At 42.4% G+C, this 14,234-nt stretch overlaps 1 protein-coding gene across 2 annotated transcripts in view; it reads right to left on the bottom strand.

The window, feature by feature from the left end:
* The window catches only part of LOC110499409 (receptor-type tyrosine-protein phosphatase beta), a 52,324-nt gene extending 48,039 nt beyond the window's left edge, over positions 1–4,285 (bottom strand). Inside the window, exons 1-2 of one of the 2 annotated variants that reach the window (XM_036958605.1) lie at positions 4,145–4,285; positions 3,971–4,044 (exon numbers count right to left, since the gene is read on the bottom strand). In XM_036958605.1, the coding sequence (XP_036814500.1) occupies positions 3,971–3,980 (10 nt within the window). In that variant the 5' untranslated portion in view covers positions 3,981–4,044; positions 4,145–4,285. Of the gene's footprint in view, positions 1–3,970; positions 4,045–4,140 lie in introns of both variants that reach the window. The other variant, XM_036958598.1, reaches the window with a different exon arrangement.
* Positions 4,286–14,234: the final 9,949 nt, after the last annotated feature.

Here is a 14,234-nt window from a genome sequence, read left to right as displayed (position 1 = left end):
CTTTAATGACCTCAGAGAGTCAGGACACCTGTTTAACGTCCCATCCGAAAGACGGCACCCTACACAGGGCAGTGTCCCCAATCACTGCCCTGGGGCATTGGGATATTTTTTTTAGACCAGAGGAAAGCGTGCCTCCTACTGGCGCTCCAACACCACTTCCAGCAGCATCTGGTCTCCCATCCAGGAACTGACCAGGACCAACCCTGCTTAGCTTCAGAAGCAAGCCAGCAGTGGTATGCAGAGTGGTATGCTGCTGGCATGCTGCTGACTGCTTAGCCTGCTTAGCTTCAGAAGCAAGCCAGCAGTGGTATGCAGAGTGGTATGCTGCTGGCATGCTGCTGACTTAAATCATGCCAGCCCTACACACAAACACAAACTAATACATATTACCATTGGCCTATTAAAATATAAGGCAGTTGAAACATTGGTAAGGTATCTCTATGGGTGACAACACAAAACTGAGGAAACCAAACTGCATATGCTTCCATATTTTGTTTACATGCACAAAATAATTGATTGTGAAAGGGTAATAGAGAAAGGGATGGACTGGGAAGTGGTAGAGAAAAAGCGAAATAATGAGAAACTCACAATAAGGGCTACAACACATGGAGAGCCCCAGAGAATCTCCTGGGCCAGCAGAGTTTTGGGGACTTCGCTCAGGCTCTGCTCTTTTTTCCTGGTCTTATATCCAGTAGGAGTGGGTCCTTTGTGGGACAGGGCCCTCAATCAACCCCCTCTTTCTGACGCCCCCCCCCCCCCCCCCCCCCCCCATCTCTTTCCCCTGCGGAACACTCTCCCCCCTCCCTAACATCCTGTGCTAGTCAGAGGAGAGATCTCTCTCTCTCTCTCTAAGCAGGACATCTCCTCCACCCTTCCTCTACATCCTCCTGTCAGCCTCCATCGACCATACCTTCAACCTTCAAATGTCACCGACACATGAAGCACTAACTTGTCCTGGACCTTCACTCATTGGCACCACGTTGTTAGAAAGCTCATGTTTGTTGATTTTTTTTTCATCTAATTTTGTATCCAATTTAAAGGTGAACAGTTAGTCTGTGAGAGTTTTTTTTAAGGGGTCCAACACAGAAAAAGTTAGTAAGCAGTGATTCTTACAGAAAATACTGCTGTTAAATATCTCAACTAAACCGCAACAACCCACAGACACCCAGCACTGCAGAGACGATTTCTGCTTCACAACTTTTTAAAAGAACCTCAGAAACTCAATCAGATCCGCTTTAGCCAACATCTGCATAGCGGTTGTTTTGGTGGTGTCGGAGGTGGAACTGTGTTTAGAGCTGTCAAATCCACAAGCAATCCTGACTATAATCCAACAAATCCCATGCAATCCCATGAAGTTTCAACACACAAATTAGACTGACAGGCTACAATCCCCTCATCGAAATTAACATCAAAACATGCATTAGCCTCACATTAATGGTTTGACATTTGAGAGTCATTATTTCTACCATGGATAGAGCCTTCACTGTCTAGTACCATTTTGAACTAACGCAGGAGGGGTAATAAGGAAGGGAGTGGTTTGTGACACACAACAGCAGCCGCTCCCTGATTCGTCAGCTCATACCACAGTTACACCTCAAACACCCTCAAAACATCAGCTATATGGATCCGGCCAACGCTGGTTAGCGCTAGTTAACTCACAATCTGATTGAATCCAGGTCTAAAGGCTGTCACTCCTCTAAAACAACATCCACAAACCAACCAGTATACAAAGACAGCTTCTATTGTTTCAGCGAACTAGTCGGACATAATTTCAATCCGAAAATCTTTACCCTTACCATCTCACTTACACTCACTGTAACACAAGGTCACAAATCTGGACCTACATGGCATCTGTCTGTCTGTGATTTTACCAGTTATTTGTGTGTCCTCTTCTCCCTTTTCCGGTATGTTCTGGTCGGGTCCCTAAAGTCCCACTATGGTTTCCTGCTCATCTCTGTGTCTCATCTCCCTGTCTCATCCCTGTGTCTCATCTCTGTCTCATCCCTGTGTCTCATCCTTGTGTCTCATCCCTGTGTCTCATCCCTGTGTCTCATCCCTGTGTCTCATCTCCCTGTCTCATCCCTGTGTCTCATCTCCCTGTCTCATCTCCCTGTCTCATCCCTGTGTCTCATCTCTGTGTCTCATTTTCCTGTCTCATACCTGTGTCTCATCTCTGTGTCTCATTTTCCTGTCTCATCCCTGTGTCTCATCCCTGTGTCTCACCTCTGTGTCTCATTTTCCTGTCTCATCCCTGTGTCTCATCTCTGTGTCTCATTTTCCTGTCTCATCTCTGTGTCTCATCCCTGTGTCTCATCTCTGTGTCTCATTTTCCTGTCTCATCCCTGTATCTCATCTCCCTGTCTCATCCCTGTGTCTCATCCCTGTGTCTCATTTTCCTGTCTCATCCCTGTGTCTCATCCCTGTGTCTCATCTCCCTGTCTCATCCCTGTGTCTCATCCCTGTGTCTCATCTCTGTGTCTCATCTCCCTGTCTCATCCCTGTGTCTCATCTCTGTGTCTCATCCCTGTGTCTCATCTCCCTGTCTCATCCCTGTGTCTCATCTCTGTGTCTCATTTTCCTGTCTCATCCCTGTGTCTCATCTCTGTGTCTCATTTTCCTGTCTCATCCCTGTGTCTCATCCCTGTGTCTCACCTCTGTGTCTCATTTTCCTGTCTCATCCCTGTGTCTCATCTCTGTGTCTCATCCCTGTGTCTCATCTCCCTGTCTCATCCCTGTGTCTCATCTCTGTGTCTCATTTTCCTGTCTCATCCCTGTGTCTCATCTCTGTGTCTCATTTTCCTGTCTCATCCCTGTGTCTCATCCCTGTGTCTCACCTCTGTGTCTCATTTTCCTGTCTCATCCCTGTATCTCATCTCCCTGTCTCATCCCTGTGTCTCATTCCTGTGTCTCATCTCTGTGTCTCATTTTCCTGTCTCATCCCTGTCTCCCCCCAACACACAACAAAAAGCACCATTCTGCACTAAATTTAATTTTTATTCAGACATTCGGAACAACCCAAATAAATAATCATAACATTTAAAACTATATAAATATAAATATATATACAGAAATAAGACTCATTCATATCAAAATGAAGTAACAAAGACAAATAGAAACAAATTGTATTACATACATACAAATAAAGAGAATCTAATTATTACACTAGGTAATAGTGTAATAATTCAATTATCTTTATTTGTATTTATATACTACAATTTGTTTCCATTTGTCTTTGTTACTTCTTTTTGATACTTATGAGTATTATGTTTGTATATATATTTCTATTCTATTTATTTTTAACAAAAAAACACAAAACTAAATTGCACAAATCCTATATCACACAATACACAAATATAATAACACATTTATAAAGAAGAGAACCTGATTATTACACTATTTCACTTCAAACAAGAAACACACAAACTAAATTACACAACTAATTGTATTAGTACTGTACAAAGTTAGAGGTGCCCTATTTGATAGATTCTCCCGCTCCCCCTACCTCGGGCTTCCAGTGGGGAGACCTGAGGTCAACTTACCCCCGCCCCCCTTCCCCATCTCGTACTTCTGAGTGGGAGACCTTCCCAGGCAGTAGCCTGCCAAGCTCCCACTCCGACTAGATTAATTGACCCACAGTCCCACACAGTGACATGATATCATTGACGTGACGTGCAAATGAGCAATAGAAAACCGATCGTGCAAATGTCACCATTCAGAATATTTTTTACGTTCAATTTTTTAAAATGATTTTTTTTTTGTGCAGGCGCCCCATGCCGCCTATGCCTAATTCCACCACTGCTTGTGTCTCATCCCTGTGTCCAGACTGACACAAAATCACCCTTCTGGCAGGTAAGCAGCTCAGTTTAGTCGATCACAACATGCTGTTAATGACAGTGAGTTAGGCTGTAGTATTAGTTTCAATAGAGGGATGACAGTACAGTAACAGAGAGAATGTTGTATAATAGCAAACCTTGACTCATGATGGTGATGCGTTTGTAAGGTACTCTTATCCGCCTATCCCTTATGCTTCAAAGGGAGAAGCACCTGTAAAAAAGAAAATCATATGGTTATTTTTACAACTAAAGTCATTTGTAAAACATATTTTCAAATGATTTCCAAAAGTAAGATAAAGCAACATACCTACTTCTTGAAGTGCATCTTGACAGTGGCTGGTGTGGGATATTGGCTGGTCTGGTCTCTCCAGGTCTCATGCTACTTGTCTCCTCCCTGTCGACCCATTGTGTTCTGCCTGGGAGAGCAGAGAGCTAAGAGGTCAAAGAGACTGTGGTGGGTCCCGGTCCCACGGGGTGGAAGGGTGTTGGTGCACTCCTATGCTGAGCCAGGGCGGTCCCTGGGTGCCCCCCTTCTCCCTCCCTCTCGCTTTCTCTTTATTTCGCCCTCTCTTTTGTACCCAGCCTTGCCAGTCTGTTCCTGCCACTCTAGTGCCAAGGTCTAGAGATAGGGCTGGATAATAGCATGCTGTTCCAGAGCCCAGAAGGCTGCAAGATATAAGCACAATGAGTTAGATTAAAATTACATGCTTTTATCCTGCTCAGTGTTGAAGCATGAGTAGAATTTCTATTCATCTTACTTCTCTAGCTAGGGCCCTTCACTACACACTCTCTGCACAAAATGGATGGATGGGAAGATTTAGTACCATTTCGTGTAGAGTGAGCTTGTATACTTAACCCCACAAGAAACGACCCTGCTGCTGATTGATCGGAAGTTCCACCCTCTACAGGAAGACATGCTGTGTAACCCTGGTCTGTCTACATAGACCCCAGAGCTCTGGACTCACAGACCACCAGCTCTAGATAGATAGATAGAAAGATAGATAGATAGATAGACACAGACAGACAGACAGACAGACAGACAGACAGACAGACAGACAGACAGACAGACAGACAGACAGACAGACAGACAGACAGACAGACAGACAGACAGACAGACAGACAGACAGACAGACAGACAGAGAGAAGCAGCTTGGTGCTCAGTGGACTAGATGATACCAGCACTAGGTCAGTGAGAGAAGCAGCTTAATGCTCAGTCGACTAGTTGATACCAGCACTAGGCCAGGGAGAGAAGCAGCTTGATGCTCAGTGGACTAGATGATACCAGCACTAGGCCAGGGAGAGAAGCAGCTTGATGCTCAGTGAACTAGTTGAATCAGGTATTACCAGGTGTGCTAGAATGATTTGTTCTATTCACCCGTTGAAACCTGGTGATTATGTACAACAACTGGAGGTCCCTAAGGACTGGGATGGGAAACACTGTCCACATACAATACTATGGTGGTCCAATTACAAAACTGTCTGCAGCTGTCTGATTACATAAGTGATCAGGCTAACAGGGCCCTGTGATTGGGCAGACCGTCCCTTCTCACTCCATGTTATTTCAACTTGCTCACACCCACCCACCCACCCACCCACACACCCCCCCCCCCCCCCCCCCACACACACACACACACACACACACACACACACACACACACACACACACACACACACACACACACACACACACACACACACACACACACACACACACACACACACGTTTGCTTTAATGGGAGTCATAAAGTGCTTCCTCTTTGTCATTCAGTCTGGCCCAGGCAGGGTTTGGCTGCTAATGCTAGCAGCTCAGGAAATCTCCTTTCCTCTGCAATTAGCCATTTCCTGGTTCAATCAGAGCCTGGTGACCTTGTGCACACACCCTGACCTATGACCCCTGAGGGGGGCTGGAGAGAGATGGATGAACCAAACTGTCTGTTTCTGTGATGATGGGGCAGAGATCCCACATAGTACAGCTATACAGGCAGCTTGCTATGTGAGATACAAATGTACCTTAGTTCTAATGATATTGTGTATATTGTGAAGTACTTGACATGTTGTCACTGCTGAGGAGCTGTTGAGGTACATTACCTGCCAAAAGTTTGGACACCGACTCATTCCAGGGGTTTTCTTTATTTTCTACATTGTAGAATAATAGTGAAGACATCAAAACTATGAAATAACACATATGGATTCATGTAGTAACCAAAAAGGCATTAAACAAATCAAAATCTATTTGATATTTGAGATTCTTCCAATAGCCACCCTTTGCCTTGATGACAGCTTTGCACACTCTTGCAATTCTCTCAACCAGCTTCACCTAAAATGCTTTCCCAACAGTCTTGAAGGAGTTCCCACATATGCTGAGCACTTGTTGGCTACTTTTCCTTCACTCTGCGGTCCGACTCATCTCAAACCATCTTAATTTGGTAGGCCAGTTCATCTGATGCAGCACTCCATCACTCTTTCTTGTTCAAATAGCCCTTACACAGCCTGGAGGTTTTCGGGTCATTGTCCTGTTGAAAAAAAAATGATAGTCCCATTAAGCACAAACCAGATGGATGGCGTATCGTTGAAGAATGCTCTGGTAGCCATGCTGATTAAGTGTGCCTTGAATTCTAAATAAATAACTGACAGTGTCACCAGCAAAACACCCCCACACCATAACACCTCCTCCTCCATGCTTTATGTTGGGAAAAACACATGCAGAGATCATCCATTCACCCACACTGCATCTCACAAAGACACGGTGGTTGGAAACAAAAATGTCAAATTTGGACTCCAGACCAAAGGACAGATTTCCACCTGTCTAAATTCCATTGCTCGTGTTTCTTGGCCCAAGTAAGTCTCTTCTTCTTATTGGTGTCCTTTAGTAGTGGTTTCTTTGCAGCAATTCAACCATGAAGGCCTGATTCACACAGTCTCCTCTGAACAGTTGACGTTGAGATGTGCCTGTTACTTGAACTCTGAAGCATTTATTTGGGCTGCAATTTCTGAGGCTTGTAACTCTAATGAACTTATCCTCTGCAGCAGAGGTAACTCTGGATCTTCCTTTCCTAATGAGAGCCAGTTTCATAATAGCGCTTGATGGTTTTTGCGACTGCATTTTAAGAAACTTTCAAAGTTTTTCTTTGCTTATTTAAGCTGTTCTTACCATAATATGGACTTGGTCTTTTACCAAGTAGGGCTATCTTCTGTATAACCCCCCTACGTTGTCACAACACAACTGATCGGCTCAAACGCATTAAGAAGGAAAGAAATTCCACAAATTAACTTTTATGGAGGCACACCTGTTCATTTAAATGCATTCCAGGTGACTACATCATGAAGCTGGTTGAGAGAATGCCAAGAGTGTGCAAAGCTGTCATCAAGGCAAAGGGTGGCTATTTGAAGAATCTCACATATAAAATATATTTTCATTTGTTTAACACTTTTGTGGTTACTACATGATTCCATGTGTTATTTCATAGTTTTGATGTCTTCACTATTATTCTACAATGTATAACTTTTGACAGGTAGTGTATATTGCATTATAAGTGAGAATACAACTTCATTACCTGTCAATAAAACATTCCAGGTATTCTCTGTTGGTAGAAGAAGGGAGGGGAGAGGAGGAGGGATGAGGTGGGGAGAGGCGACTGGGAAAGGAGGTGACCCCTCTCCTCTGGCCAACCAGACTGATGACTGAAACAGAAGACACAGATCACACCTTACATCCTGGTCAGGAAACAACCTGACACGCACTCCTGTCCCAGCATTTCCCCTTTTATAATCAGGCAGAATTGCACAAGCATGTCTAGGGGTCCTGATAACATCCCTGTGAGTATGCAGGTCATCCCTTGGTTCATATCCACAGGCGAAATTTTCTTCCTCTTATTGACCATTCATGTGAAAGGTTGAGGTCTGTCTTAAATTGATTTTTTTTTTAAATGTAATATTAAAACATACAATCTACTTCTTGCAGTAAGCCGCTCAACATTTACATTACATTCAGTCATCTAACAGACTCCCATCCAGAGCGACCCATGGAAGCAACCAGGGTCAACGCCCTGCTCAAGGGCACATTGACAGATCTCCCACAAGGTCAAAAATGGGCACCTGAATCAGCGACCAATCAGCCACAGGCCCAAGCACTTAAACTCCAGGCCACCAGCCCTCTAAGATCTCCCCCACCCCACAGTTCCCAGAGAGCTGCTCCTCAACCATCCGAGACCTTACCTCCACAGCCCCGCCCTTCGAAAAAAAGTAATAAAGTAAAATAAATCCATTCCCCACCCAAGACCCCACCCCCCAACAACCAAAACAATAAACAAAAGAGAAAAAAAGACAAAGACAAAGGAAGAGAGAAAACAACAGTGCAAAAACATCAAGGACAACAAAACAAGGACAACAAAACTTTTCAATTAATTGAAAATGAGACATGGCAATCTGCACAAAGGAAAAAAGGGCATTTTTAAACAATGCTTAACATTACTTTGACCCATTTTAAAAGAGAGTCACCGAAGTCTTACTTTATCAAATACCTTTTCAAAATTTGCTGTGAATACCAGACTGTTAGCATGCAAGGACAGAGAGGACAACTTCAGACAGTTGAGTGGAAAGACCAGCCCGAGGTAGACCACAGATTTAGGATCAAATTACTCAAATCCTAACCTTAACCATAAAGAAATATAATCTACATGACCCTGGACTACTTCTATGAAGTTGCTGTAGTAGTAGACGATGCACTTTATGTACCAGTTAAATGATCAAGTTCCTCACTGGACACAGTCACAAGGACACATGACCAACTATGGACATCACTCGTCCATCCTGACACAAAGGTCACAACTATTCAGGAAACTCTCTGAGGTAATGAGGAAATTCAGTTGAAGTTTACTGAATGATGAAAGTTCCTTTACAGTAAATGGGGAACAATCTTTCCTCCCAACTTTGAGAGATCAGTCTCTTAGTCATCTCACTCAAGATTAACCCACAGAGATGCATGTAATGGAATCTGGAGTGACAGATATTACCACAGGGGGTCCCATTTTCACAATGGGCAATAGTTGTGCCTTACAGAGTGGTCATCAGAGAGCAACTGTGTGGTTTACAGACAGGTGGGTGGTGTGCATAGCCACAGGAAGTAGTTTGGGGTGGGGGTGCTGCAATTTGGGGAAGGGGGATGCAGAAAAAATATTTGCCCGCGCTGAAGATGTTTATATCAGTCTGCTAATACAGGATTATAGTAAAGGCCCAATGTATTTGAGTGTTACCAGCATTTGTAACTTGAGTCTAATAATTATCTGTACAAAACAGATAATCTGATAATACTTGTGGGATATAAAAATACTTGCTTGATATGTTTTCCAGTTTCTTGAAATACCTTGCAAATGCAACTTATTTCTATGTGAAAACTGAAATGGTATATTCATTCCTTTTCCATTGTAATAGACACTCTTATCCAGAGCAACTTACAGTAGTGAGTGCATACATTTTCATACTTTTTGTACTATCCTCCATGGGAATTCGAAAGCACAACCCTAGCATTGGAAGCACCATGCTCTACCAACTGAGCTACAGTACATCATCACATCACATCATCACAAACCACTTGATGTCTCAATGTACTCTACTGTACTGTGCTTTGTTTTCATTAATGGCGATGGAAAGTCTACAGGTACAAACCTAGATGACCAGCCTATGTACATTACAGTAATGTACATTTACATTAAGTGGTTTGTAAGGATGGTAAATAAATACTGCACAAAAAGAGCTTGTTTTCCATGTTATTTGATCAAGAAAAATATTTAATTTGATGTGGATGTGTTGGGTCTTTGCCCATAACTTTGCACATTTTGATGTAAATGTTTGAGGACAGGGTTTTGTTCTTTCTAGACTCCATTAGAATGACAATTTCAGAGAATGGGGCAGGGCAACAACTCCAACTATTGAATCCTGAAAGATACTGTTCTTAGTTCTACAACTACCTTTTGGAGATGCTGGAAAAAAATGTTTTTGCCTCGCTACAGAGTCTATATCGGGCTGCTAATACTAATAAAGGCCCAGTGCACTACTTTTGTGAAACACCTTTTATAGTGGGGCAAAAAAAGTATTTAGTCAGCCACCAATTGTGCAAGTTCTCCCACTTAAAAATATGAGAGAGGCCTGTCATTTTCATCATATGTACACTTCAACTATGACAGACAAAATGAGAAAGAAAAATCCAGAAAATCACATTGTAGGATTTTTTATGAATTAATTTGCAAATTATGGTGGAAAATAAGTATTTGGTCAATAACAAAAGTTTATCTCAATACTTTGTTATATACCCTTTGTTGGCAATGACAGAGGTCAAACGTCTTCACAAGGTTTTCACACACTGTTGCTGGTATTTTGGCCCATTCCTCCATGCAAATCTCCTCTAGAGCAGTGATGTTTTGGGGCTGTTTCTGGGCAACACGGACTTTCAACTCCCTCCAAAGATTTTCTATGGGGTTGAGATCTGGAGACTGGCTAGGCCACTCCAGGACCTTGAAATGCTTCTTACGAAGCCACTCCTTCGTTGCCCGGGCGGTGTGTTTGGGATCATTGTCATGCTGAAAGACCCAGCCACGTTTCATCTTCAATGCCCTTGCTGATGGAAGGAGGTTTTCACTCAAAATCTCACGATACATGGCCCCATTCATTTTTTCAGTCGTCCTGGTCCCTTTGCAGAAAAACAGCCCCAAAGCATGATGTTTCCACCCCCATGCTTCACAGTAGGTATGGTGTTCTTTGGATGCAACTCAGCATTCTTTGTCCTCCAAACACGACGAGTTGAGTTTTTACCAAAAAGTTATATTTTGGTTTCATCTGACCATATGACATTCTCCTAATCTTCTTCTGGATCATCCAAATGCTCTCTAGCAAACTTCAGACGGGCCTGGACATGTACTGGTTTAAGCAGGGGGACACGTCTGACACTGCAGAATTTGAGTCCCTGGCGGCGTAGTGTGTTACTGATGGTAGGCTTTGTTACTTTGGTCCCAGCTCTCTGCATGTCATTCACTAGGTCCCCCCCGTGTGGTTCTGGGATTTTTGCTCACCGTTCTTGTGATCATTTTGACCCCATGGGGTGAGATCTTGCGTGGAGCCCCAGATCGAGGGAGATTATCAGTGGTCTTGTATGTCTTCCATTTCCTAATAATTGCTCCCACAGTTGATTTCTTCAAACCAAGCTGCTTACCCATTGCAGATTCCGTCTTCCCAGCCTGGTGCAGGTCTACAATTTTGTTTCTGGTGTCCTTTGACAGCTCTTTGGTCTTGGCCATAGTGGAGTTTGGAGTGTGACTGTTTGAGGTTGTGGACAGGTGTCTTTTATACTGATAACAAGTTCAAACAGGTGCCATTAATACAGGTAACGAGTGGAGGACAGAGGAGCCTCTTAAAGAAGAAGTTACAGGTCTGTGAGAGCCAGAAATCATGCTTGTTTATAGGTGACCAAATATATATTTTCCACCATAATTTGCAAATAAATTCATTAAAAATCCTACAATGTGATTTTCTGGATTTTTTTTCTCATTTTGTCTGTCATAGTTTAGTTTGTCTGTCATGTCTGTCATAGACCTATGATGAAAATTACAGGCTTCTCTCATCTTTTTAAGTGGGAGAACTTGCACAATTGGTGGCTGACTAAATACTTTTTTGCCCCACTGTATTTTCAAAAAATAAATATATTTTTAATTCATATATATTTTTTAATTCTGATTTTTCAGGACCCCTACTTCCCGCGGCTATGGTGGTGGGTGGCATTAGCTGCTGTAACATCACTTCCGGGGCATCATGCACCCACTGTTATATAGGGGGCACGAAGTACATGAGGACGGAGGGTCTGTATTGAGCTGTCTGTATCCTCCTGACTGGTGTTTCTTTTTTTTAAGAAGCTGAATATGCTTCTTTGCATCTCTGCAAAAATCTGGGTAAAAGATTGAAAGGAAAGTGAGTCTTATTCATGACATTTTGTCATTTCTAGGGGAAGTCATGAAGAGGGCATAACAAAGCCTATTCCCCCTCAGGAAACTAAAAATATTAGTCATGGGTCCTGAGATCCTCAAAAGGTTCTACAGCTGCAACATCGAGAGCATCACTGCCTGGTACGGCAATTGCTCGGCCTCCAACCGCAAGGTACTTTAGAGGGTAATGCGTACAGCCCAGTACATCACTGGGGCAAAGCTGCCTGCCATCCAGGACCTCTACACCAGGCGGTGCCAGAGGAAGGCCCTAAAAATTGTCTAAGACCCCAGCCATAGACTGTTCTTTCTACTCCTGCATGGCAAGCGGTACCGGAGTGCCAAGTCTAGGACATAATGTCTTCTCAACAGTTTTTACCCCCAAGCCATAAGACTCCTGAACAGGTAACCAAATGGTTACCTGGACTATTTGCATTGTGTGCCTCCCCCAACCCCTCTTTTACTCTGCTGCTACTCTCTGTTTATCTTATATGCATAGTCACTTTAACTATACGTTCATGTACATACTACCTCAATTGGCCCGACTAACAGGTGTCTGTATGTAGCCTTGCTACTGTTATTTTCAAATGTCTTTTTAAGTTTTTTTAAAATTTCTTTACACTCACTCACTCACTCTCTCTCTCTCTCTCTCTCTCTCTCTCTCTCTCTCTCTCTCTCCTCTCTCTCTCTCTCTCTCTCTCTCTCTCTCTCTCTCTCTCACACACACACACACACACACACACACACACACCTTTTTTTTCCCGCACTACTGGTTAGAGCCTGTAAGTAAGCATTTCACTGTAGGTTCTACACCTGTTGTATTCGGCGCACGTGACAAATAAACTTTGATTTGATCTGAAGTCTAGCAACCTTTTGGTTTTTGTCTAGATAGTTAGACAAGCTACTCTAACTTGATTGATAGCCGGAAATGGCTTGGTAGCTAGTTAAAATGCTGGGAAATTGGGAACCTAGCTAGCTGGCTAGCTAAAGCCAACGCTGTAAAGGTGCTAGGTGGCTAGTATTACAGAGAAACAACAAAACATTTTAGTTTCAACCTAGTCCTTGCCGTTGACAAGCATACCCATAACAAGATGAAGCCACCACCATGCTTGAAAATATGAAGAGTGGTACTCAGTGATGTGTTGTGTTGGATTTGCCCCAAACGTAACACTTTGTATTCAGGACATAAAGGTAATTTCTTTGCTACATTTTTTGTAGTTTTACTTTAGTGCCTTATTGCAAACAGCATGCATGTTTTGGAATATTTGTATTGCGTCGAGGCTTCCTTCTTTACACTCTGTCATTTAGGTTAGTATTGTGGAGTAACTACAATATTGTTGATCCATCCTCCGTTCTCTCCTATCACAGCCATTAAACTATAACTGTTTTAAAGTCACCATTGGCCTCATGGTGAAATCCCTGAGCAGTTTCCTTCCTCACTAGCAACTGAGTTAGGAAGGATGCCTGTATCTTTGTAGTGACTGGGTGTATTGATACACCATCCAAAGTGTAATTAATAACTTCACCGTGCTCAAAGGGCCCTTACAGATAATTGTATGTGTGGCGTCCAGAGATGAGGTAGTCATTTAAAAATGATTGAAAATACTATTATTGGACAAAGAGTGAGTCCATGCCACTTACAGGCAGTTAACCCACTGTTCCTAGGCCGTCATTGAAAATAAGAATTTGTTCTTAACTGACTTAAAGGTAAAATAAAAAAAATTAAAAAAAATAATTATGTGACACATTTTTAATAATGAATTTATTTAGACGTGCCATAACAAATGGGTTGAATATTTATTGATGCATTTCAGCTTTTCATGTTTTATTATTTTCAAAAATATTCTAAAAAACATAATTCGACTTTGACATTATGGGGTATTGTGTGTAGATCAGATACACAAAATCTACATTTTATCAATTTAAAATTCTTTCTGTAATGCAACAAAATGTGTGAAAAGTCAAGGGGTGTGAATACTTTCTGAAGGCACTTCAATCGGATTATTAAAACAAAAGTTAAGAATAATTAATTACATTATCAGCTAAAATATTGTTATCCGATTACAGATACTTTTGAAAAACAAGATGATTACTTCTAGCCTACTTTAAATCCAGAAAGCATGTTTGCGAGAAAAAAAAATGCATTATGACACCTTTCAGTTTTTTTTCAATGACATTCAATTCACCACTGTATAAAGAAATTATTGTGTTCCTAGCTCCAACCAAATGAGTTTGATGGATTAGTAACTGTAACGGATTACATTTAGAAAGTAACCTTGGTGTTGAAGAGGATGTAGAGTGCAATCTCAGACTCACCTCCAGGCAGCTCTGCTTCCATCAGGCTCTACAATTCTTTGAGAAAGAAGGCCTGCAATAAGAGTGGGGTATTTTAATACACCACGAGATGGTAGCAATCTACAGAAGTCTACAGTAG

The sequence above is a fragment of the Oncorhynchus mykiss genome, chromosome 2, assembly GCF_013265735.2.
Source record: "Oncorhynchus mykiss isolate Arlee chromosome 2, USDA_OmykA_1.1, whole genome shotgun sequence".
NCBI lineage: Eukaryota > Metazoa > Chordata > Actinopteri > Salmoniformes > Salmonidae > Oncorhynchus > Oncorhynchus mykiss.
This window is presented reverse-complemented; position numbering and strand designations above follow the sequence as displayed.